General features: G+C 51.7%; 1 protein-coding gene across 4 annotated transcripts; it reads right to left on the reverse strand.

Annotated features, from left to right (window-relative positions):
• Positions 1 to 1,118: 1,118 nt before the first annotated feature.
• WDR45B (WD repeat domain 45B) lies at positions 1,119 to 25,411 on the reverse strand. Of its 4 annotated transcripts, none has more exons than XM_060645051.3 (10): positions 25,216 to 25,408; positions 18,003 to 18,077; positions 12,098 to 12,199; positions 8,696 to 8,783; positions 7,577 to 7,671; positions 5,061 to 5,251; positions 4,422 to 4,507; positions 3,667 to 3,768; positions 2,829 to 2,950; positions 1,119 to 2,470 (listed from the first exon to the last, which is right to left on the reverse strand). In XM_060645051.3, the coding sequence occupies exons 1-10, from the start codon at positions 25,280 to 25,282 to the stop codon at positions 2,364 to 2,366; spliced, it is 1,035 nt and encodes a 344-aa protein (XP_060501034.1). In that variant the 5' UTR covers positions 25,283 to 25,408; the 3' UTR covers positions 1,119 to 2,363. The 4 variants fall into 4 exon arrangements, with proteins under 4 accessions (XP_060501034.1, XP_081647265.1, XP_060501037.1 ...); XM_081791139.1 differs by lacking the exon at positions 25,216 to 25,408 and adding an exon at positions 24,668 to 24,875; XM_060645054.3 differs by lacking the exons at positions 7,577 to 7,671; positions 8,696 to 8,783 and having other exon boundaries at positions 25,216 to 25,410.
• Between the last annotated feature and the right edge of the window lie 1,059 nt (positions 25,412 to 26,470).

Here is a 26,470-nt window from a genome sequence, read left to right on the forward strand (position 1 = left end):
AGGCGACTCTCCCCACCTGAGACGTTAGGAGCCCATGGCACGGAGGGAACGAACTGTCCCCTCGGTGTCGACCTGGACACTTGGTGACCAGCCAACCACTAGCTATCCAGCCTGGCCCCCCAGTGGGGGCTTCTGGAGGCCCCCGGAGGGAGGACTTTTGTGTGTGTGTCCCTCTGACACTCACGCTGAAGGGCCAACAGGACTCAGCCAAGGAAGGAGGTGGGGGTAGCCCCGGCCTACAGAATCCCGCTCTCTCTACGCAGAGCTTCACAGCGACGGCCGTTTGCTCTTCTTCGTGAGCCCACAGGTCCACCTGACCGCTCGCTTGTGCTGGGGACACTGCTCCTCCCAAGCCTCCACAGGGGGTGAATTGGCCACAAGCACGGGCCTGGGCGGGTGGACAGCACCTGGCTGCCTCGGCCTTCCAGGGCATTTCCCAGGTAAGTGGGGCCTTCACCCTCCCAAGGGGTAACTCCAGGAGGCACACCAGGGCCCCTTGCAGGATAGCCTGGCCCTGTGGCTGCAACTCCGGTGCCCCCTTGGCAAGGGCTCCCTCACACGTGGCCCAAACGTCCCTATCGTGTCACCGTATGGAGGAGGCAAGGTCATACCCGGAGTGGCAGAGCCAGGACTGTGATCTCACACTGGACCCTAACACGGCATGCCAGAACATTCCTGGGTTGTCTGGGGTACGGCCTCTACGCTGCCTCCCCCCAGCTCGGGAGCTGTCTCCGTGCACCGTGGCAGGTACAGTTGGATACACTGGAGTGACTGTGTCTAGGAAAAACGCAAACCAGTAATTGTGCTAGTGTGCAGGACGCGTCCCTCGCCCCCACGCAAGGTTCGGGCTCGAGCGTCAGATGAGTCAACACCACAGTGACCAGGCACCCGACGGGACGCGGGCGCCTCCCCGAGAGGAAGTCCTGCTCACCACCGCCACGGTGGGCTCAGCTTGCCTACCAGACGATAAAAACCGCTAATGAACACCTCCCTTCCCCTCTGCTCCCCAGGCGGGAACTCACACCCAGGGCCGCCCCGCGACAGGCAGCGGAGACCGATTCTAAAACTATGGTTCTGGGTTGGTAACATACAGTTCTTTTCCCTTGACGGATACAGAGTACGACAAAATTAGTCACTTTTATTTAAAAGAAACATTACAAATAAGTGCAAAATTAAATTTCATGATTAAATACACACAAAAGTATAACATGCATACTTTACACTGAAACCCACATACAAAGTTAGTTGATTACATGACAGTAAAAGAACAGGCAGAACAGAGAGCTGCTCCCGCAGACGTTTGCTACCTGAAATCAAAACCGTGAAGTTAGGTTTCTTGAAAGGGAATTTCAGCAAATTAAATACATACTTCTGGGAGTACTAACAACGTAGAGCCCGTAACCTGTGTTAGTTACCACGTTAGAAAACGGTACCGCGTGCCTTTCCTTCCCGTTAGTGTACTGCTACTCTCCCCAACGACCGACCGACCCGAGGCGACGGCCAGGGTCTCCTGCTCCTGCCCAGACGAGGCCTGCTTTGCCCAGATGCCCAACGCTTCCCTCCACCTCCTCCGGATTCCGTGACGCTTTTCTCGGGGACTGATTCTGAAAGTCTACACGTTACTGCTCCCGACACACAAGAGGGACACTCAGGAGACCGCAGGGCACACAGAGCGTGCTGCTCCTGCCTCCATCCCGAGAGAAAGACAGGGACGCGGGCACAAGCACGCGCACAGCCACGCCACAGGCTCACGACAGGCACGGAGACCAGGACGCGGGCTCACAGGGAGATGCCCACCCTGTGTTCTCCAACACGGCTGTGTCTCTTCGTGTTCAGACAGGAGAAGGAATGCCCTTCTCCTTTTCTAAGGCAAGCTGCTGGTATTATTATTCTATTGAAAAATCTGGTTGTAATGTAAGAACTAACATTTACACAGTTGCTCATTTCCCCACTACAGACTCAGTAAAAATGATGGAATCTGTTGCCAAAACAAATTTCGATTTGTCCACCGTTTTCTCAACCCAGTCCCTATGTGTGTATGGAGCCCCCAGGTGCACGGGGGGAAGAGGCGGGGGGCGCGGCGGAAGCACGAAAGCATCACAGCTGAACTAAAGGAAACAGGCCAGCAGCCGGGCCCGGGCTGCTCACAGCCACGTGAGTGTCTACGCTGCCTCGATGATTATTCCTTCTTTAATACTGGAAATGGGAAGCCCTGCTCAGGAAAACAGACAACCACAGAATGGCTTCAGGACCAAGGTCCCCGGGCAGTCCTGCCGCCGGCACCAGCCCCGGGAGTCTGAAGGGCACACTCAGCGCTTTGGCGGCGGTCGGCCGTGGCTGTTGATTGCACTCCTGACGGAGAGTCACAGCTTGTCATCGGTCATTTCTAGAAACTGCGCGTAGACGTCCCGGATGCACTCCCCCTTGGGGTTGAATAGGAATTTGTAGTAGCTGCCGTCTGCACAAATCGCTGAGACAGAAGGAGACCGTTTTACTCATGTGTTTCTTCCCTCAAAGTTCAAAGCAAACAGACCTCACTGAGAGGAACTGTGAACGGCCCTGCTCTGAGCAGCCGCTCAGGGTGACTGTGGGCGACAAGGGACCTCGTTCCTGGCTGAGCACACACGTGGCCAGGAACCCAACCTGCTCTAGGGTGCTTTGTGTTTCCCACTTACGTGCGGAGAGGGAAAACCTTGCCCCCACGTCTTCCTGGGAAACCCTAGAGGGCAGGGGGCTGGTGTCCCCCTACACAGCTGTGCAGACCCTGAGTGGGACCCCTGCGCCCCAGGAGAGCGAGCACGGGCCGGCCAGCGCCAAGGACCACTTACCGATGACAGCATTTGGCTCTGTTCCAAAGGCACAGATGCACGGAGAGCCTGAGGGAACCTGAAACTTGGAAAAACTCCACTTGGAACTGAAGTACTTTGGGAGGAAACTGGCTGAGGCCAGACTAGGAGGTGAGGGGACACAGAAAAGGGAGGAGAGAAAAGGCAGTTATGTTTCCATGACGAAGGTGAAACATGGCTCCCATACAGCCCGAACCCAGATACTTTAAATTCTACTTTTCCTTTTAGTTTTACTTCTCGCATGAAAAAGCTAAGCGCTTCCCAACGGCTTAAGATACACCCGGAAACCATCAGCACCAGAAGGTGCAGGTGTCTGCGGCCACTAAACGGATTTGCCGAACGTGACAATAGCCGCCAGGGCTCAGGTCCGAGTTCTAAACCACGGGAAAGGTGACTGGATCCTGGTCACACACTAAGCACCTAAAGACAAGCAAGCAGCGATGTCCCTTTTAGCATCAGGTACTGCGGACACTTGAACAGTGAGCGGGTTAGGGACACCAGCCCCCGGCAGTCAGAATCCCGGGTATAACTTCTGACTCCCACAAAACTTAACTCAGAGCCTACTGGCGACCAGAAGCCTTACCGATAACAAGTCAGTCAATTAACACGATTTGTACGTTGTGTGTATTACTGGATTCTCACAATAAAGTAAGCCAGAGAAAAGAAAATCCTCCAGAAAAACGCACTTACGGCCCTCTGCTGTACCCGTGTGCACGTGGCCCGCACCGACTCTCAGGGCGTCAGGTGGGTGGGTGGATCGGGGCTTCGTTCCGAATGTGCCTGAGGGAGGGACCAGTCCTTTCCGCTCTGGGAAACCTACCTGGACTGTTTATTCCTTTTTGGATCTTCGGCAGCAAAAATGTGCACTGTGCCGTGGTCACTGGACACGCAGATGAGGGACGCATCCGGATTGAAGTTGATGCTGCAGAGGAATCAGATGAAGCTCTGGTTTCGTGTGGATGCAGCAGAGCCCGGCCCCAACCACAGCGCCACAGCACGCGAGCCGGTGCCTTGAGCCTTCCGGAATGAATTCCGGAGAGCAATGTGAAGCACCAGCACCCCCACCCGCCACCCCCGCCCCGGTGCTGTCCGTGGGACCACCCAGCGTGCCACAGCAGGGCCCCTCTTTGGGTGCCAGGGAGGGGAAGGGGCTTCCCGTAAACCCACCCTGAGGCCCTGCCCTGCCGCCCCCCCCCCCCCCCCCCAGCCGGGCTGGAAGGGCCGTGAGAGCAGACAGGAGGGCCCGCCACTGCGGGGCTGCATGGACACACGCCCTGAGTTCATGTAAGAAGTCCATGTTTATCTCACAAACCCGAATGCTGCTCAGCACCTGCCAAGGCCACAAATGCAAAGAAAGAACCACCCACGTGGGGAACTGCCACCGCAGTGCCACCAACACCACAGGGCGCCCAAGTGACTACAGGGGAGCTAACAAGGGCTCCAGTGTTTGCCTTAAAAGACCACAGCTTATCCTAGAGAGAAGCCGGAGCAGTGATGGGCTTTAGTCCTGACTCCCTCAGCCACACAGGCCCCGTATCGATGAGGTCGACCCCGGGCAGTGATGGGCCTTCTTACCAATAAATATTAGCTGCTTGGGATCCTCTTCGCAGTTCCTGGATCAAATGCCCTGATGAAGTATCAAATATTCTTATAAGGGTCCCCTTTGAAAAACAGCGAAGCGTTTTATTGTCATTCACCACTTTTTAGTTTTTTGAGACGAGTATCATACTCACAAACCCATCAGCCCATACAAGCCCTTCCCAAACCCCCCCACATGTAAAACTCAACCGGCTCCCTCTGTCCTGCTGGAGAATTCGTTGATAGCTGTCCAGCCCGAGAGCACCGGGTAGGAGCCAGCCCCCTGGGCACCAGCCCTCCACTAACCCCCTGCATCTCCCGCCCTGGCAGATGCCTAAGCGACTGCCGCAGCCAGGCTAACCTGCTCCTGGAGCGGTCAGTTCTGTGCCTACAGGTGCCATTCTCACCAGGACGCCCGTGGCCAGCTGGAAAAACTAACGCTAACTGCTGCCAAACAGAGGAGGCTTCACCAAGTAAAAGGCTTTTCAACTGCAACGTGATTCCTGAGAGAAGGTGGCCGAGAACCCACAGGGAAGGGCCAGTTTTCTGCCGGGCCCCAAGTCAAGTCCCCGGAGTGCCAGGGCCGCTGCGGCAGGCACTCGGCTCCATCAAGGAAGGGACAGGACACACGCTTACTTTCTCAGATGCGGTTGCAATTCTTGTTCCCTGCAGGTTGAGAGCAATGCAGCTCAGGACGCCCTCGTGGGCAGGAATGTCCACGGGTGGCTTCTCGGTGCTGGCCAGATCCACGAGCTGCACGTGGCCCGTGTGGGTGCCCGGGAAGGCCAGGAGGGAGTTGTTACTGTTGGGGCACAGGACGCAGAGGCCTGATCGGAGATGGAGAAAACCCATCAGGGACTCATGACTCTAAAAGCCACCACTTTCCCCAAATAAAACTTGCTCTCTGCCCTGTAGCTCTCAAGAAAAAACAGTAAGACTTCTCTATGGGTTTCCATTTATATCAGAATCACGAAATCTTTTCACTGTAAAGAGTATCAGAAGACAAAGCTAACTCCTGTGAGGCCGCCTCTTAACTGGAAACATCTGCTGAACTTGTTCTTGAATAAACTCTGTCAAATGTCTGTCTTCCGTGGTGCCAGCTACTGACAATACAAAACTGTGAAATCTAAAAACTCCATTAACAATTGCGTAAAACAACCAAAAAACTTGGGGATAAGTTTAACAGTGCCTGTATGAGACACTGCAACACGTTGTAAAAGAAAACCAAAGGTCTGACAGACGGAGAGAGCCTGATCTGATCTACTGCGGTCACAGCCACAACCTACGTCCCCCTGCAGGGTCGCGTGGTCACAATTACAGCCTCTGCAGGCTTCCTGAAGAAAGGTGATACTGAAAGTTATAAGGAACAGCAAAGCCAAAGAGTAGCCAAATTTTCTTGTAAAACAAGAACAAAATCGGAAGACTTACACTACCTTATTTTAAGAATTATTTTAGAGCTGCAGAAATCAAAGCAGTATGGTACTGGCTTAAAGACATACCACTGGAACAGAATAAAGAATCCAGAAAAATCTTACACTTACGTGAGTAACAAAAAAAAAGTCTTCTTAACAAATGGCACTAGAAACTGGATATTCACATCGCAAAATACAAATCTGGGCCTGTGCCTCATGCCATACACAAAAAATGGATTAAAGATGTAACTTAAGATCTAAAGTTCCTAGAAGAACATGTAAATGAAAACCTTTGTTTTGCACAAAACCACAGACATACTGAAGTTATCTGCAGAAGTGGTAACAAAGAGCCTTATCTAGAACGTACAGAGAACTACAACTCAGAAGATGAGGAAAGGAAGTGAAGACCCCTCATAAAAGATACCAGAATGGCGATAAGCCACATCACCGTCCTCAGAGAAATGTAGAGGACACCGCGGGAGACACTATTACCAGCCCCAGGTTACAAAGAGGGACACAGACACGTGCCGAGGCAAGGCCTGCTCCAGCTGGAGCTCTCCTGGATCACCAATGGGGACACCAGAAGACACAGCCAGACCGTAACTACAGCGGGACCCCGCCACAGTGCTCTTCAGTATTTAGCCAAGAGAAATAAAACTCTACCTCCACGCAAAGACTCGTACGTGAATACTCACAGCAACTTCCGTCCGTAACAGCCAAGACACTGGTGTGGATAAACAATCTGGTATGTCCACACTATGGAATGTTACTTAGCAAGGAAAACAAGCATATCTACTGAACACATGGAGAAATCCAAAAAGTACCGTAAGACACCAAGCACATCTGAAAAGGCACAATTGGAAGGACAGGTGGGCAAGGGGACCGCCTGAAGAAAAGCTTTTGGGTGACGGTACCGGTTTGTCTGCACTCTGGTGGTAGTTACACAAGTGATTGCAATGACTAAATATTACCAAATAATAAACTTGAAATGAGTGAGCTTTAGGGGCGACCATGTGGTTCAGTCGGTTATGCACCTGACTCTTGATTTCGTCTCAGGTCATGATCCCCTGGTTTGTGAGATCGAACCCCATGTCAGGCTCTGTGCTGATGGCGCGGAGCCTGCTTGCAATTCTCTGTCTCCCTCCGCACCTTCCCCTCTCAAAAATAAATAAACGTTAAAAAAAATGAATGAGTTTTATGTGTATTAGACCTCAATAAAGCTAGAATTTAAAAAAACTAAAAACTTTAAAAAGAAATTAAGATGCTATAAGGAATAGCAAAGTCAGTCACCTGTAATCCCTGCTCCAAAACAAAGGAGGGAAGAAAGTCCCTCAGAACTCAGTAAAACCCCAAAACCGCGGCCCACCAAGGAGCTCCTGAATGGCTGACAAAGACCGTGAAAAAATCCCTCAACCTCCACTCCCCCCACTCCCCTGCCCCATGACTGTGATACAAGAGGGTCTCAGAGGCACTGCCTACCAAGCCAGTCTCTGGAGTGAGCACGTGGCCGGGAGAGCTCTCCCAGGAGGAGGTGGCGTGGACCGAGGGAAAGGGTGAAGAAGGAAAAAAAGAGGAGCCTGTGTCCGTCAGGGTTCGCCTGATGTGCCTCAGGACCCATCTCACCAGAGCAATGCCACTCAAATAAAGACCGGCCGGAGGACAGGGCACCAAGCACGGTCTGCGTCCACCTGGACGGAACGTGAAGAAGCCAATTCCCATCGCTGACTCTGAATTTCTTACCTTTAGGGTTATAGCAGGTTTCAAAGACATGCAACTGATGGGGATTATGTGTAAATGTAAACACCTTAATCATGGAGTCCAAGACAACCACAATTCTGGAAAGAAAAAAACAATCAAGATTCCTATTCCCCAAAGTGAAACTCAAGCATTCTGTGACTTCTGTTCTTATCATTTTGAAGCTTAGAACAAACACCACATACAAAAGTATCCCTCTTGAATCAGAACCCCTTGCAGGTGTGATCTTTGGAGGTCACCAGTGAGCACCGAGGGGTGTGGCAGGCGCTGACGAACGAGAACCTCCTACCTGGCTGCAGGCTGCCCAACGGACCTTTCTGAGATTTAAAGACATTTTTGCATAATATTTCACCCAGAGTAAGAACCAAGTAGCAATCACAGGGCAGAAATCATTTCTCTATACGCTCTTAGATATGTCTTGACAATTTAAAATGTTGGAAAGATCCCTATTTGGCTCCAGTATTTGCATTATTAAAGGGCCCTAGAGACCGACATTCCTGGAGGTCACAAACCTAAGAGTGCAGGTCTGACAGTCGCTATTGCATTCACTTTGTTCAGCACCTCTGCCCTCCCACACTGAGGATATGAATCATACCACATTAAGATCCAAATTAATGAAACTCCAGTAAGAACTTCTCTGTTCTCCTGAGGGCCACGAGGACAACAGCTCAGAGAAGCGACTTCCAACAGGTAAGATCAACGTCACCTTCTCACTGGGGAGTCTCCCAATTTTCCTTTACCTTCAAAGGGGACATTTACTGAGGCAGCCTTTGGAAAAGCTGGACTCAGAAGGGGGCAAGTCCAGGCTCCCCCTGGTTCCCAGTGGGAACATGCTGGACGGGGACAGGTCTCTGAAGGCCTGAGCGCCACCGGGGGCTGCCGGCCTTGTCCACTGACAAACCGCTTCTATGCCAGCCCTGGAAGCCCATAAAACTCACACCTTCTTCGCAGCAATACAAATAACCCTACGTCCTTTGGTCATGAACTACCATCATCACATCTGAAGACGACGTTTTCCTAAACACACTTTTTCCTTCAGTATGAAGCATTTTAGACGTTTCCAGAGAAAGCAACTAATCCACTTTTAAAACTTAGCAAACCTACCGATCTCGCCGCAGTTTGACTGCTTTGACTTCTGTAGAAAACTCTATTTCAATAACAGTCTTCTTTTTCAGGTCATCCCAGATCATCACTGAAATTTCAGAGAGAACTTATGGATACACCAATAAAGGAAGGGCACTCTGAAGGGGTCCTTCCCCCTCATTCATCTCCGAGCAGGTGGACGTGCCGCTCTCCTGGTGCCCGGTCACACACGGCCGGACGCCTGCGCTCCACCACTCGCCACGCTGTCTCTGGTAGCAGGGTGTTCACGCACCCCCCCCCCCCCCTTCCCTTCCAGTACCCGGCCGGCTCCACACCACCCCCTGCAGCCAATCTCCCTCCCCCGCCCTCGTGTACACGTACGCACACAGACACGCACGCACACACGCACGTGCACGCACAGACACGCACACACACCTCCTCTGCCAACCTCGCCTAGTTTTCAGGCGAACCTCCCCCACCCTCGGTTCCACTGGACTGAGCCAAAAGCAAGCCCACCCACAGTTACTGCTCACGTGCTAGACACACCTGAATCAAGAAAAGAAAGGCTTCAGTTTGAACGGATAAAAAAGCAGGGCCAGGGATTTCTCTCACCCCCACCCCACCGTGCCTGCTCTTCTCACACCGCGGTGCTTTATGATGTACTAGCCGTCTGCATCCCCAGGGCCAAGGACACGTCCAGACCTCTAAGGAGACAGAGAGCGGCCAGCCCTGTGCCGGGGAAGAGGTGGGGGTACACAGACAGTCTCCATCTCCTCCATCGGTCTCTTGCAAAGCTGTCTAGGAAGGGTGTGAGGTGAGGGAAAGTAAGCTTTCTCAGTAGGTCACGGGCCAGGTGGCCAAGAGTGGAAGGGAAGGAATGTCTCCCCCGAGGTCCTGACACCATGGCCAGCTCGAGTCCTGGAGGTGGAATTCACACGGAAGTTTTGCCAGAGGGACTCAGTAACCTCAATTTCAAATCAAGAGATAACACGTAGAACAACCAAACTTTCGTCAAATTATTCACTAATGAAGAGGTTAAAACTAACCCTTCAAAACTGAAGCAGATTTCTGTTCTTACTCCTTTCAAATACCATCTTGGATTGGTAAATCCCTTCATTTAACAAATCCTGACAGTGGGCTCCTCCTCAAAGGGCAACGAAGCACCAGCACGTTAAGTGGGACAGAAGCTCAGTCAATGGACTCACCTCACTGAAAGAACAGCCTTCTGGAAAAAGGGCACGTCTACTCTTGAACTCATAAAGCAGGTCAAAAGTAAACTTTCCCTGGTCTGCAACCTAACACCAAAAAGCCTCTGGCCCAAACCAGACAGAACCCAAAGATGAGCCACATCAAGGGTGTCACAAATCCACATGAACTCTATTTTCAGAAATTTCTCAGGGTGCCTCAGCGGCTTCATCAGTTGAGTGTTTGACTCTTGATTTCGGCTCAGGTCACGATCTCGAGGTTCGTGGGTTGAGCCCCACATTGGGCTCTGTGCTGACGGTGCAGAGCCTGCTTGGGGTTCTCTCTCTCTCTCTCTCTCTCTGCCCCTCCCCTGCTTGTGCTCTCTATCAAAAATAAATAAATAAAACAAAGTTAAAACAAAATTTCTGGAAACAGCATGAGAAAGGCCTAGGGCCAGCAGCTTGATTTCTCACTCACAAAAGGAAAGTGACCAGACCCAACGCCCTGAGCAGTGAGAAAAATCCAAAGACCTGAGTTGACGTTCAATTCCCCACGGCCTCCAAGGGTTGTGAGCTGCCTTCCTGGTGTGCCGGAAATCTGAAATGTTCTGTGCAGGATTTTGCATGTCTGTCTTTTAATATAGTTCCCAACAGCAAAAGGTACATCCACTAATTCTGAAGTTCTTCTTCTGTCCTCCAAGCTCCTGACTCAAAAAAGCAAAAAAAGCCTCCCTGATCTGCCTGAACAGCACCGTGCGGTCTCAGCTAGAACTCTCCCGGTCACATTGTGGCCACCAGTCTGCTCCAGTCCTGTCTTACTGTGTTTCACAAACATCCTTCACGTTTTTGTTTTGTTTTTTTTTTGTTTTTTTTTTTTGGGGGGACAGAGAGAGACAGAGCATGAACGGGGGAGGGGCAGAGAGAGAGGGAGACACACAGAATCGGAAACAGGCTCCAGGCTCCGAGCCATCAGCCCAGAGCCTGACGCGGGGCTCGAACTCACGGACCGCGAGATCCGCGAGATCGTGACCTGGCTGAAGTCGGATGCTTAACCGACTGCGCCACCCAGGCGCCCCAACATCCTTCACGTTTTAACACCATGTGTCTTAATGTGTAACTATGAAAGTATTAAGAGTAAATTCAGGAAGTAATTTTGACATTATTGACAAAAAATTCTTAATCTTACAAAAGCTTAAACAGACCAAGTTCTTTTTTTAAAAAATGCCTTCATGGGGCGCCTGGGTGGCTCAGTCGGTTGAGCGTCCGACTTCGGCTCAGGTCACGATCTCGCGGTCCGTGAGTTCGAGCCCCGCATCGGGCTCTGGGCTGATGGCTCAGAGCCTGGAGCCTGCTTCCGATTCTGTGTCTCCCTCTCTCTCTGCCCCTCCCCTGTTCATGTTCTGTCTCTCTCTGTCTCAAAAATAAATAAAATGTTAAAAAAAAAAAAAAAAAAAATGCCTTCAGCACTCTACAAAAAGCAAATTTAAATTTTACTCAAAATTTCACAGGGCGCCTGGGTGGCTCAGTCGGTTGGACGTCCGACTTCGGCTCAGGTCAGGTTCTCATCACCTATGCTGACTGCTCAGAGCCTGGAGGCTGCTTCGGATTCTGTGTCTCCCTCTCTCTCTGCCCCTCCCCCACTTGTGCTCTGTCTCTGTCTCTCTCTCTCAAAAATAAACTTTAAAGCCAGACTTTTACACTCCCATTTCTTTGCGCACACGTGCACACACACACAGGTTTACATACACACACAGACTTACATATACACACAGGTTTACACACACATCAAAACAACACCCTTCAACCTAGAGCCAAGGGCCAAGGTGGTTTTGGCAACAAAATCAATGTTTCTGTGACTCAATGGCTCTTTTAGGAAAAATAACCTTACTACACCTTGCTTTAAAAAGAACTCGTAACATTCAGGATACCAACCCACAGCTGAATGCTCTGAACAAAATGGGGTCCAGAGGCATAGCACGACCATACATATTTAGCCGACGTTAATCAACAAGCATGTGCTTTTTGTTGATAAGCACAAGTGACCCTTGTCACACACTTCTCCTGGGAGTGGCGGGAGACAAGACTCACTCTTTCTAGATGCTTCTTGTTAGCGACCAGTCCTTCCTACTTCATAGGCTACCAGGGAAGAGCAAACGTAGCCACAAACACAAAGACGTTCTAGACAGTTCCAGACATCACTACACGTGAGGCATGGTTAGGAAGCACACAACCACTTTACCTTTGTTAGGAGGGTATTTTGGCTTTTTCCCACCACCGACTAAGGCTAAATAGTTGCAGCGAAACAACATTTCAACATGGCCGACTCCTCCTTCTAGAAATTCTGAAATGATAGTAAAAACAAGTTAGTACGTGGATCTTACAATTTAAAAAGAGACAAGTAAACAGTGCAGATGTAGCAGTCGGCATTTACATATCTGACTGTATGTGTCTGTACAGAGATCTCTGACTGCTGTCAGCGACCAGACGGGTGGCTGGTGGGGACAGGGAGCGAGCCGGGGGCTTTGGACTCCTCTCCGCAGCCGGTCCCCATGAGCCATGCTTCTGCTCTAAGTGCGGAGCACACAGCACCCTAACAAGCCAATGCACCAAAATGTATGAAAGGTCTAAACTCGTATTTTAAGGGGCAGCAAGACGTCTAAGCTCTAAGAAAACACACTAATTGCTTTCATACAAAAGCAGTTTACCACTTTAAACACCTCTTCCACTGAAGTCTCAAATGCTCAAAAATGTCTGTGAATTACATGAAGAGGAAACTGCCAGCAGATTTTCAGAACTCCTCCACAACAGAAGAGGACGAACAACGCTCGCTCAGGGAAGGCGATGGGGACCTGCTGAGAGTCTGGGGCTCACAGAAGCAAACCCCACTCTGGACCATTTTTTTTTTTTTTTTTTTTTTTACATTTATTTATTTTTGATAAACAGAGATAGAGCACTAGTGGGGGAGGGACAGAGAGAGAGGGAGACATGGAATCCGAAGCAGGCTCCAGGTTCTGAGCTGTTAGCACAGAGCCCGACACGGGTCTGCACTCACAAACTGCGAGATCATGACCTGAGCTGAAGTCAGACGCTCAACCGACTGAGCCACCCAGGCGCCCCTGCACCGTTTCTATTACAGAACACAACCAGCCCATCCAGTTCTCTCCAGCTCTCCACTCTGGTCAGCAAGGACCGGAGCTCCTGGCACCGTGAGGGCACAGCAAAGGGCAAGTGAGGAATCAGAGCCTCTGAAAGTCAGAAGTTAACACAAGATCAACTTCTACCTGCTCAGTCATGGCTTTTCAAGATGATTCCTAAGCTCGTCAGCTCACTCTTGTAAAGTTCAAGGGCTCGTAGAAACCCTAGAAAGGACGAACTATCTACTTGATGCTGAGCAACATGGGATTGAACTGCATGGGTCCACTCATATGCAGATTTTTTTTTTTTTTTTATGCAGTCAGATACTGTAAATGTATTTTCTCTCATGATTTTCTTTTTTTAAGTTTTATTTATTTAAGTGATGTCTACAGCCAATGTGGGGATCAAACTCATGATCATGAGATCAAGAGTTGGGTGCTCTACTGACTGAGCCCTTCTTACGATTTTCTCAGTTAACGTTTTCTTTTCTCTAGCTTTACTGTATGAATACAGTACAGGATGCATATAATGTACAAAATATGTGTTAAATTGACTTTATGTTATCAGTAAGGCTCCTGGTCAACAGTAGACTATTATCAGTTAAGTTTTTTGGGGGGTCAAAAGTCACAAACAAATTTTCGATTATAGGGGGGAGTGGGGTGTGTGTGTGTCATCACCCCTAACCGTGTTGTTCAGGGTTAACTATACAAGCATCTGGTGTCTTTTTTCTAATTTTTCCCCTTCAGATAAAATCCTTTAGGTATCATTAATGAGTCAAATATGTGAAATGAACACATTTTGCTAAATTTCCCTACAAAAAGATCCTACCAACTTAAACTGTACCGTTAAGGTTATGAAGCAAGGTCATGGAAAGGTCTGCTTCTCCACGCCTTCAGCAAAGCTACACGCTAACTTGCTAACACCCCCTCATGGTAATCGGTTCACCCCCCTCCACTTCCCGTGCCTCCCGTTTCCCTCTAGGCCCTTCATCTCGGACGTGCTGGGGTGACCACATGAGCACGAAGTCCATGTGAACTTCTGTGACATTAGACAAAAGCAAGGATTAAGGCCCCAACCCACTGTCAGGTCAGGCAGGCTGCTGGACTGGGTAACGTCGGGAACTGTGCACAATAGGTCACCTCTTATTTCCAGATACTTGGTGGGTCACACTCCTATTCACGACTGTACCCCCAGCCCCAGCGTAGCACCAGACACTGGAAGGCATCTGACCACCACCCACGGGGCCCAAACACAAGCAGCCCTCACCTGCACTCCACCTCAGGCAGGTGGTGTTCTTTCTAGGTCTCTGTCTCCTCTCTACTTCCCCACTTATGGCTGCCAACATCACACGTGTGAACACTGGTCACAGGGAGGGAACAGCGGGTGGCACTGCAGACGGGAAATCCTCTGAGCCCTCTGCCCACCTTGCAGACTGTGCAAGCTCGCTAAGCATGAGCTGTACAGGTTCCAATCATTTCCACATTGCGGGACAGTTGTGTTTCCAAATGAATAGTGAAGGTAACTTTTCACTAGTACTCCGTGTCTCTATAAATCACTCACTGGGTACCATATTTTATCCAAATTTATCATTCTTGAACCTTCTTTCTAGCATACGCTCAGATGTGAATCCGAGTCCTACACTGGGACCCCACAGCATTATTATGAACACCCTCCCCGGGGCCCCACGGCCTTCGTGGAATGAAGCAGAGCCGCAAACCCGCCACTCCAGGTGTGAGACGCAGCACCTACAACACACGCCTGGGAGGGACGGAGGGAGGGGAAAGCTCCCAGGCCCTGCCAGCGGTGGGCACACCTGGAAGGGACAGGGCAGGGCCAGTCTCACCTAGTCAGTGCCAGTCACACTGGAGGTAAAGCTGACAGCCCCAATTGGGGGGGTGGGGGGGGTGTGACCACTAAAATGCAGGCACGCTTCCTTCCTCCTCACTGAGGAAAGGAAACCACCAAGATAAAACAGGAACAAGGTCCAGCCTGTCTTCTGTTGAGTTGTAAGTTGCCAGAAATGTAACAGCAGACCAACCGGCAAGTGCACAGGGGTGGGGTGGCTTCATTAAAATACACCTTGAAGGGGAGCCTGGGTGGCTCAGTTGGTGAAGCATCAGACTCTTGATTTCAGCTCAGGTCATAATCTCACAGTTCGTGAGTTCGAGCCCCACATCGGGCTCTGCATTGACAGCATGGAGTCTGCTTGGGTTTCTCTCTTCCTCTCCCTCATGCTTGCACTCTCTCTCTCAAAACAAACAAACATTAAAAATAAATAATAGGGGCACCTGGGTGGCTCAGTCAGTTAAGTGTCTGACTTTGGCTCAGGTCATGATCTCGCGGTTTATGGGTTCAAGCCCTGCATCGGGCTCTGTGCTGACAGCTCGGAATCTGGAGCCTGCTTCAGATTCTGTGTCTTCCCCTCTCTCTGCCCCTCCCATGCTCATGCTATCTCTCTTAATAAATAAACGCTAAAAAAGTTTTTTTTTTAATTTTTTTTTTATTAGCGTTTTATTTATTTTTGAGACAGAGAGAGACAAGAGCATGAACGGGGCAGGGTCAGAGAGAGAGGGAGACACAGAATCCGAAACAGGCTCCAGGCTCTGAGCTGTCAGCATGGAGCCCGACGCGGGGCTCAAACTCACAGACTGTGAGATCATGACCTGAGCCAAAGTCGGACGCTCAACCGACTGAGCCACCCAGGCGCCCCAAAAAAGTTTTTTAAATAAATAAATAAATAAATAAATAAAGATGCACCATCCAAAAGCTGTCCCATAGTTCAGCAGAGCAGCAAGAGGGAATGATACATGCCGTCAGCACGAACGACAACAGCAAACCCTTCTAGAACTCAGACTCTTAGATGGTTCCTGTCTACCTTTTTATAAGAAATCCTGAATTTGCTATAAAAGTTTCACCAATTAGGAGACAGCTGTCAATATACTGCTAATGATTCAACTTTGAAACTTTGAACTCCAAGTTTCTGGGTCACTCTAAGTAAAAAGTATCCTGAGATGTGCAAGTCAAACTGTTTCAAAGTACTTTGTAACTATTTATCCATACAAAGGAGAGTTGTCTTAATTCACTAAGCAACCAAAAGTAAGTAAAAGTCAGAGACTTAGAAGGCTGCCAGGAGACTCCCATCACCGGCCTGGACCTCTCGCGGATTCATTCTCTAAGAGCACAATACTGCTGGGCTGAGAAATTATGAGCACAAGCTTACACAGCAATAAATATGTGTGCGAGGCACTCCTCTGTGTATCTTAAGCATTCTAATTCAGTGATCTTCACAATAACCTTAGAAAGTAGGGGCGCCTGGGTGGCGCAGTCGGTTAAGCGTCCGACTTCAGCCAGGTCACGATCTCGCGGTCCGAGAGTTCGAGCCCCGCGTCAGGCTCTGGGCTGACGGCTCGGAGCCTGGAGCCTGTTTCCGATTCTGTGTCTCCCTCTCTCTCTGCCCCTCCCCCGTTCATGCTCTGTCTCTCTCTGTCCCAAAAATAAATAAAAAAACGTTGAAAAAAAAAAAAAAAAAAAAAAAAAGAAAGTAGACAGTTACCACCTTAATTTCACACAAAGAAAGTGAAGCCAGGAGAAGGTGAGGCACCTACCCAAGGCCACACAGCCGCCTAGTAAGGGGGGCAGAGCCAGATTCCACCTCAACAAGGAGGGTCCGGTATCTAAGCCCTTACCTACCAGCCACACTGTCTTTCTCTAATAAATTAAAGTCATAGACCTCCACTTATAAAATAAACTCCTAGATAATAAAGCACCACTTATTGTCTTACATGGCAGCGTAGTCGTACAAAGACTGTACTTGACAAAGGGATTCCACTGCCGGAAAGATTTCTGGAAATCCTTGATGTTGGGTTACTAGTTGTGAAAATGGAAGGGGGGCTATCTCGTGGAGCACCAGGATACAGGAACTTCCTCTTACAAATAAGAAACAGTTCTAGCGACAAAAAAATCTAGCATCTGCAATGAACGAAAACCAAAACCCGAACTGCAGGGAAAAAAAGGGATGTTTCTCATTTTCTATGATTTGTCCAAGATCTGTTCATCTGTCAGCAGTGTTTGATTCTCCCAGCAAGTAAAGACCAGGAGACACCAAAAGCTTAAGAAAAATACATTGGGGAAAGAAAAACTGAAAAAAAACTCTACCTGTAAAATTAACATTTTTTCCTGTCAAACAGTAAGACCATTATCTTAATATTACCAATAGAAGTCCTGATTCTATTTAAGTTCACTTGGAAGCTTCTGAAAACTTGTATTCCACAAAAACATAATTTAAGGCACTGAAATAAGTAAACAGAAGCAACTATAATTTATTGCTACAGATAATATTTCCTAAGTGGTCATTTAGCAAGAGTTAGGCATCGGGGCGCCTGGGTGGCTCAGTCGGTTAAGTGCCAGACTTCAGCTCAGGTCATGATCTCATGGTTCGTGGATTCCAGCCCCACATCGGGTTCTGTGCTAACAGCTCGGAGCCTGTAGCCTGCTTTGGACTCTGTGCCTCCCTCTCTCTCTGCCCCTCCTCTGCTCGCGCTCTGTCTCTCTCTCTCTCAAAAATAAACATTTTAAAAAATTAAAAAAAAAAATTTTAAAAACAAAGAGTTGGGCATCCCATGTGCTGAATTCAACCATCGTGTGAGCTGTCTGCAATTTCACGCTCAGCAGGACGAGTGAAGACAGCCTGCCTCAACCACACTGTGCTCTTCAGGACAGCCAGCAAGAACTGAAGACAGGGCAGACACATGTGAGTTTCAAAGTTCACATTCACCAGAGAAACCAGCGTCGGGCCACGCCCGGTGCATCACCGCTGGATCCTGGCCCCACAGAGCCGGGCACCAGTGGCAACTTGAAGAAAGAAGAGGACAGCCCCATCCAGGCTGACGCAGGGCCAAGAACCTCCTATCTACCTCCCAAACCAGCCCCTCCCCCATCGGTAAGGGAAAATGTCGATTCTTTGAAGGTTAGGAAACAGGAGAAACCAGGAAATGTCAGTCACTCCTTACCTTGCTTCTCTTTTTCCTTCAGTGGATCAGTGTTATAGACCCGGAATCCGTTTTCCATCCCACACGCAAAGCATCCTGAAGTGTGAGAAAGGCCGGTTAATCATCTCAAAGGGGTCCCAGCTAAGCGCCCTGGGACTGGGACCGAACTGGCACAAGCAAGGGGTCCAGAGAGAGCAGCCGTTCCTAAGAGCTCCCACAGATGCTCTGACCTCACGGGCGCAGTCTGCACACGCCACAACTATCTTCCTCAGGGCCGTGCGCACACGCGCGTGCGCACACACACGACGTGCACAACCTAGCACGTTTCCAGTCTCTCATCTCACACGGTAAAGAGCCTCCGGAATCCCTCCAACCTCCTGCTGCAGGGCTTTCTTCCCGAAGGCCAGCTCCGCCTGAACTCCTGGTTCCATGACAAGTCGGCCAGCTGCCGCCACGGCACATTTCCAACACCTGCCTCTCGCTAACACTCACCGCTGGCCTCCCCACCCTGCACACCCGTCTCCAGTGCTGTAGACCTGGAGAGGCGAGGACAGAACAATAAAGGCCACGCCTCCCGGAGGACAGCTGCAAGCGGGAATCCCAGCAAGCGTGGACACTCCAGACTGGAGCAGGGGCGCGGGCTTCCAGAAGGTGGCCTGAGGTCTCCCACGACCTCCTCCCACCTGTAGACAAGCTGAACCCTTAAAATCCTGTCAAGGTCACTGTGAGTCCAAATCACACACCAGGTTGTTAATGGTCCAATTAACCCCAATAAAACAGCCAACATGGTAGAAAACACCAAGTAGCAAGTGGGTGTAAGGGCATGGGAACTCTCAACCTGGTGGATGGCAAACCAGCAGAACCGCTCTGGAAAGCTGTTTGTGCCAGGTACTACAGTTGTCAACTCTGCTCCTTGGCGGATATACCTTGCAGAAATGACAACATATGCTCACCAAAGGCATGCATTCGACTGTTCACAGCAGTGCGATCATACACCATTAATAGCCAAAAACCGGGAACCTACCTAAATGCCCCCCTCAATGGTGGACTGAATTAATTGTGATATATTCACACACACAAAAACACTATGCATCAATGAGGATGATCTATAGCGATACTCAGCAATGTGGAAAATATCTCACAAACATCATGTTGAATAAAAAAAAGTCAGGAATAAGGGGAGTTTGGGTGGCTTAGTCGCTTAAGCATCCGACTTTGGCTCAGGTCATGATCTCCCGACTCATATGTTTGAGGCCTGCGTCGGGCTCTGTGCTGACAGCTCAGAGTCTGGAGCTGCTTCAGATTGTGTGTCTCCCTCTCTCTCTCTCTGCCCCTTCCCCGCTTGCACTGCCCCTCTCTCCCCCAAAAATAAACAAACGTTAAAAAAAGTGTTTTTAAACAAATCAGCAAGAATGATGTACAGAGACAAAACTAATCTAAGTGGCTGGAAGGATGGCCAGGCGTTAATGGTCCAATTATGTTCAGGTATGTTCAGTTTCTTAACCTGGGTGCTAGGTTCAGTTTGGAAAGTCATCAGGTGAAGACAGGGCACGTGCACTTTTCTGTCAGTACGGCATACTTCAGTAAAAAGTTAGAAGGAAAAGTATTACAAACACCAAAAGTTGGAAACCCTCTCGGAGAAGGCCAGGCATCATCCTTGCTGTCTTCATAGGCCTCTTTCCCAGAGAGGAACCATCAGCCCAACAGCTGGTGACCCCACACACCCTTGGGTTAGCTCTAGTGGTGCAGAAACAGGGCGTCGGGATCCCTGAAAGGCATTCTTCTATAGACAGGCGCGCCTTGTTTCATTTTGCTGCACAGACATTACGCTTCTCACAAATCCATGATCTGTGGTGACCGTGCCTCAAGCAAGTCTGTCAGCACCATTTTTCCACAACCTTTGCTGGCTCAGGTCTCGGTTTCACATTCTACTAATTCTAGCAATATTTTGAACTTCTCCATTATTATATTTGTGATGGTGACCTGTGACCAGTGATTGTAAATCACCAAAACTCAGATGATGGCTAGCATTTTTTAGCAGTGAAATACTTTTGAATTAAGGCATGTACGTTGGTTTTTTAAGACATAATGCTACTGCACGCTGAACAGTAAACATGTATATGGTGTAAACGTAACTTTTAGAAGCACTAGGAAATCAAATATTCATCTGACTCACTTTATTGTAACAGTCCCTCTACTGCGGTGGTCTGGGACCAAACCTGTAATGTCTCGGAGGTGTGTCTGCACAGGCTACTTACGTACAGCCCACATGCAAACACACCCCTATTTCCTGTAACCACAGTGAAGTAGCCCAAGGAAGTCAATCTGTGGCCTCAGGTCTAGGTCCAGGCAGGAGAAGCAAGTGCTATCTGTAGACAAGGGTACATACTCAAACATTTGTGTTTCCCAAAGGAATAGAGAGAAAAATAGCCAGCCAACTTAAAGAAATGTACATCTCGACACTTTAAGAGTCTTGAAGAACGCAGTGCAAATTATCTTTAGAAGTTCGAATATTTAAAATCATGAATGCCCTTTTAAAAATGTTTTCTGGTTCACCTGAAATGAATGTAACATTGTGTGTCAACTATATTTCACATAAGAAAATTAAACAAACAAACAATGATTTCTAAGCCAAAAGTTGCAATGAGAGTTTAAAATGCTTAATGAAAATTAGGGGTAACTGTACGGATCAGTCGGTTAAGCATCGGACTCTTAGTTTCGGCTAAGGTCACCACCCTGGGTTCCAGCCCTTATACGGCTCTGTGCTGACATCGGCTCTGTGCTGACATCGCAGAGCCTGCTTGGGATTCTCTCTCCTTCTGCCCCTCCCCCATTTGTATTTGAGCTCGCTCACTCTCTCTCTCTCTCCCTCCCTCAAAATGCATAAACTTTCAAAAAAATCGTGGGGGCGCCTGGGTGGCTCAACCAGTTGGATGACCCACTCTTGATTTTGGTTCAGGTCAAGATCTCGCAGTTCATGAGATCGAGCCCCACATCAAGCTCTGAACTGGCAGTACAGAGCCTGCTTGGTATTCTCGCTCTAAATAAATAAATAAACGTAGGGGCGCCTGGGTGGCTCAGTCAGTTGAGCGCCTGACTTCGGCTCAGGTCATGATCTCACAGTTCATGGGTTCGAGCCCCACACTGGGCTCTGTGCTGACAGCTCAGAGCCTGGAGCCTGCTTCGGATTCTGTGTCTGCTTCTCTCCTGCTTGCTCACTCTCTCTCTCTCTAAAATAAAATAAACATTAATAAATAAACATTAAAAAGATAGATATTGAAACAAAAATACTCAGGGGCACGGGGGGTGCTCAGTTGGTTAAACATCCAACTTCAGCTCAGGTCACGATCTCACAGTTTGTAGGTTCGAGCCCCCCATCGGGCTCTGTGATGACAGTTCGGAGCCTGTTTCGGATTCTGTGTCTCCCTCTCGCTCTGCCCCTCCCCTGTTCACATTCTGTCTCTCAAAAACAAACATAGATTAAAAAAATTTTTTTAAGCTATGCAAAAGTTAAAAACCAGCGTAAGTAAAAACAAAATGTAATAAACTCAATTATCTGGCATAAATTTATATCATAGAGAATTAATCCGAAGATAACCAGAAGTTTAAGTGTAAGGCTTTTATTTTTTTCAAAAACACTAACTTTACTTACAAACTGTTACAATGAAATGAGCTGGGTTTACGCAAGGGTATTTTTTAGGCAACTGAAATAGATCCTTTTAAGAGCCACAATTGTATTTTAAAAACAATCTTTGGGGCACTTGGGTGGCTGAGTTAGTTAAGTGACTTTTTTGGCTCCGGTTATGATCTCATGGTTGGTGAGCTCCAGCCCCACATCGGCTCTGCTCTCTCACTGCAGAGCCTGCTTAGGATCCTCGGTCTCCCTCTTTCTGCCTCTTGTGCGCGCGCGATCTCTCTCTCAAAAATAAATAAACGTTAAAAAAAACTTTGATGAAATCTTTATAAAAATACTATAAACTTCACTGGTTCCTTAAATAGTCAGTATCACGAGTCTCAATTACTATACTGAAACGTAACACACAAACTCCTCACCCCACAGCAAGGCAAGTGGGCAAGAACGATCCTCTTGCACTAAATGACCTCAAGTCACCCAGCCTTTTTGCTTCTGTAAACAGGAAAGGCGTGGCCCAAGTGTTTACAGTCACCTCTCCCCTCCCTCACTGCTGGAGGACCACTCTTTCCACTGAAGACGGTTTTGAAGAGTTGTTGTATCACTGTTGATTCCGTACAGAGCTCTCGGTGGTTATCCAAACCCATTAAAACCCTACTGGCCTCGTCTGGTAATCAAACCCCAAAGCGTCCGACACCTGACCATAACTCTGTCCAACGTCCGACACCTGACCACAAACTCACGCCTCGTTCCTCGGGAACACGTTCTTCCACAATCCGTGCAGTCCTGCCCGCTGGAAACCAGAACTCGGCCCACAGCACACACGCCCCCACCATCCACCTGCCACCTCCCCCAAGAACCCCTCCACGAGCTCAGAGCCAGCTCCCCCCTCAAGAACCCCTCCATGAGCTCAGAGGCTGGCTCCCCCCCCAAAAAAACCCCTCCACGAGCTCAGATACCAGCTCCCCCCCACCAAAGAACCCCTCCACAAGCTCAGAGGCCGGCTCCCCCCTCAAGAACCCCTCCACAAGCTCACAGGCCGGCCCCCCCCAAAAAAAACTCTCCATGAGCTCACAGGCCAGCTCCCCCCCCAAGAACCCCTCCACAAGCTCAGAGGCCAGCTCCCCCCTCAAGAACCCCTCCACAAGCTCACAGGCCGGCCCCCCCCCAAAAAAACCCTCCATGAGCTCACAGGCCAGCTCCCCCCCCCAAGAACCCCTCCACAAGCTCAGAGGCCGGCTCCCCCCTCAAGAACCCTTCCACAAGCTCACAGGCCGGCCCCCTCCAAAAAAAACCCTCCATGAGCTCACAGGCCAGCTCCCCCCCCCCCCAAGAACCCCTCCACAAGCTCAGAGGCCGGCTCCCCCCTCAAGAACCCCTCCACGAGCTCAAAGCCGGCTCCCCCCACCAAGAACCCCTCCACGAGCTCACAGGCCGGCCCCCCCCTCAAGAACCCCTCCACGAGCTCAAAGCCGGCTCCCCCCACCCAGAACCCCTCCACAAGCTCACAGGCCGGCCCCCCCCCCCAAAAAAAACCCTCCATGAGCTCACAGGCCAGCTCCCCCCCCAAGAACCCCTCCACAAGCTCAGAGGCCGGCTCCCTCCTCAAGAACCCCTCCACGAGCTCAAAGCCGGCTCCCCCCACCAAGAACCCCTCCACGAGCTCACAGGCCGGCCCCCCCCCTCAAGAACCCCTCCACGAGCTCAAAGCCGGCTCCCCCCACCCAGAACCCCTCCACAAGCTCACAGGCCGGCCCCCCCCCCAAAAAAAACCCTCCATGAGCTCACAGGCCAGCTCCCCCACCAAGAACCCCTCCACGAGCTCACAGGCCGGCCCCCCCCCCAAGAACCCCTCCACGAGCTCAAAGCCGGCTCCCCCCACCCAGAACCCCTCCACAAGCTCACAGGCCGGCCCCCCCCCCAAAAAAAACCCTCCATGAGCTCACAGGCCAGCTCCCCCCCCAAGAACCCCTCCACAAGCTCAGAGGCCGGCTCCCCCCTCAAGAACCCCTCCACGAGCTCAAAGCCGGCTCCCCCCAAGAACCCCTCCACGAGCTCACAGGCCGGCCCCCCCCTCAAGAACCCCTACACGAGCTCAAAGCCGGCTCCCCCCACCCAGAACCCCTCCACAAGCTCACAGGCCGGCCCCCCCCCCAAAAAAAAACCCTCCATGAGCTCACAGGCCAGCTCCCCCCCCCCAAGAACCCCTCCAGGAGCTCAGAGCCTGCTCCCCCCTCCCCACCAAGAACCCCTCCACGAGCTCAGAGACCGGCTCCCCCCCCCCCCACCAAGAACCCCTCCAGAGCTCACAGGCCGGATTCCCACCAACCCCCCCCCCCCCCCCGCCGCCAAGAACACCTCGACAAGCTCAGAGGCCGCAAGCAAGCTCGCCCTCCTCCCACACACATCTCGGGCCTACTTCCACCGCCCACCTGTGACACCACAGTCCACACCTGTGGACAGGTCGGACCTGACCCTCAGCGCCGGGCAGGGCGGGGGCGCAAGGTAAACACGCGCCGGCCGCAGCGAGGCAGCACCGACCACTTAAATCGAGTTTCGCAAAAACGGGGCCTAGGGCACTTTCTCGGGTTCCCCTCAGAGACAAAACTTGCGAAGCTGGCACGCAAAAGCCCTCAGGAGTGTGTCCCCGGGCGGCCGCTGTCACCCGGCTCCTCCCGGAGGCAAAACCCTGGCTCCGCAGCGGGGGCAGCTCCTCGGATCCGAGTTCCTCCCCGCCCCTCCCGCCCGCACCCTGCGGGCCTTCCCGGACGCGGCTGCAGGGCTGGCTTAAACCACCCAGGGGGCCTCAGCTGGAGTCAAAACCGGGAGGAAAGCGCGTTTCCCCCCCCCCCCCCCAAGGCTTCCCCGACAACCAAGTCCTTTGATTCCACTCGGCAAGACACGCCGGGGTAGCTCACGGGCACGCTCCCGGTAATCCGGCCGGAAAGGCGAGGGCGACCTCAGCCCGACCGGGTCGCTGGGCCGCGAGAATCGTCGAGAGGCCCAAGCCCGCAGCGGACAAGAAAGCAGGTGTTGTCAAGCCACCACCGCTTACGTGGAGACCCTAAACGAGGGCGGGAAAAAGCGCGGAGTTCCGAAGCAGACCCCAGTGTGCGCCGTGAGAAAAGCCCCGGGTAGCCGAAGCCGGTGGGAGCCCGCAGGGCCCTGAGCGAGTGGGTGCGGCCGCCGCCCGGAGCTCCACGGAAGTCCGGAGGGGAGCGACCCCCCCCCCCCCCCCGCCCGGGGTGCCGCCTCGGGGAGGGGGCCAGTGGGGACGGGGACTTCAGGGGAGGCCAGGTCAAGGAGGGGGGGGGGGCGGGGGACGTGAGGGAAGGGGACCGGCCGGGTCGGAGGGTGTCGGGGGAGGGGTCAGACCCGGTGAGGAGCGTCCGGGGTGGGAACGTGCCGAGCTGGCCGGTGTTCGGGGAGGGCCGGTTGGGCCTGGAGGGGGGGGCCTCGGGGGAGGGGCCCGGCTGAGTCGGGGGGGGGGGTCGTCGGGAAGGGACCTGGCCGGGTGAGGCGCGTGGGGGAGGGGCCGGCCCGATCCGGGGACTCCGGGAAGAGGCCGGGTTGGGGCCCGGACGCGCGCAGGGGCGCCCTCACCGTGGTCCTGGTTGAAGCCGGCGTAGAGCAGCCCGTTGCCGTGAGGGTTACACGGCAGGAGGTTCATGGCGCCGCCGCGAAGGGTCCGCCGCTCCTCAGCGCCGCATGTCCTCGGGGAGGCCGGGCGCTGGGGTCCGGTCTGTCCGGCGGAGGCCACCGCGCCGGAAGCGAGGGGCGGCCGTGCGTGCGTGCGCAGCCAGGGAGCCGCGGAGCGCCGAGCGCATCCACCTGGGCCGGGCCAGGGCGGTGAGGGAGCACCGAGTGCGTCACGTGCGAGGGGGCGGAGACCGCGTCGGGGGCGGGGCCTGAGCGGAGGGAGGCGGGCCGAGGCGGCGGAGAAACAGGTGCCGGCTTGGAGGAGATCCGAGGGCAACCCGCCTAGGAGGGAAGGGCGATTCACAGAGGCACCCGCGCCCCTCGCCGGCCTCGAGCAGGCGGGGCCCACCCCACAGGAATCATATAAATTAAGTGGAAGAGACTTTCTTTTAACTGAAAATATAAGTAAGTAAAAATAGTTAACAATGCATTGTAGCAGAGAAGGGAGGGCGAAAAGACCGAAGGATGGCCACTTGATGAGAAGGCTGAAATCAGAGCCATATGGCCACAAGCCAGCCGGTGCTGAGAACTGCCACCCACACCCAGGAGCCAGAAGAGTCCTGGAAAGGGTTCTCCCCAGACCCCCCAGATCACGAGAATGTGCCAGCTTCTTGCTGGAGCCATCTGTTTATGGCAGCCCTAGGGAATCAGCCCGTTGGTAGCTTACAAGTCTTCAGGCAGAAGATGGGAGATGTGGGCCAAAATGAGTGCCGGGACCCTCACTGACTCCCCCTCTTAAGTGGCGGCGGGGGTGGGGGGGCACGTTCTCACCTCTGGGGCACAGACTGGGGTTTGAACCAGGGATGGAGGGCCTAGGCATTACATGTGTTAAGGGGAAAATTACATTTAATGTTTTAACAACACAGGCCACAGAGAGAAATGCAAAGAACCTCGGAATACTCTGCGTGTCCCTGTGAGCCAGGGAGGGTCTCCACTGGGGATGGGGTACTCTGCGAGGGGTCTGGGTCTATTACGGGTTATTAAAGGGTTTTTTTTTTAAAAAGGTGGAAATACTGTGCGAGGCCAGGGGGTTAGACACCTGTGGAGAAACAAGCACAGGGCGTCGGCACGCAGGGACAGACGGCGGCGAGCACACCACGTGGCGGCACAGAGGCACGAAGGCGAGCAGACAGAGCCATTTGTGTTGAGCATGAAAAGC

Source organism: Panthera onca, chromosome E1 (genome assembly GCF_046562875.1).
Source record: "Panthera onca isolate mPanOnc1 chromosome E1, mPanOnc1 haplotype 2, whole genome shotgun sequence".
Taxonomy (NCBI): Eukaryota; Metazoa; Chordata; class Mammalia; order Carnivora; family Felidae; genus Panthera; species Panthera onca.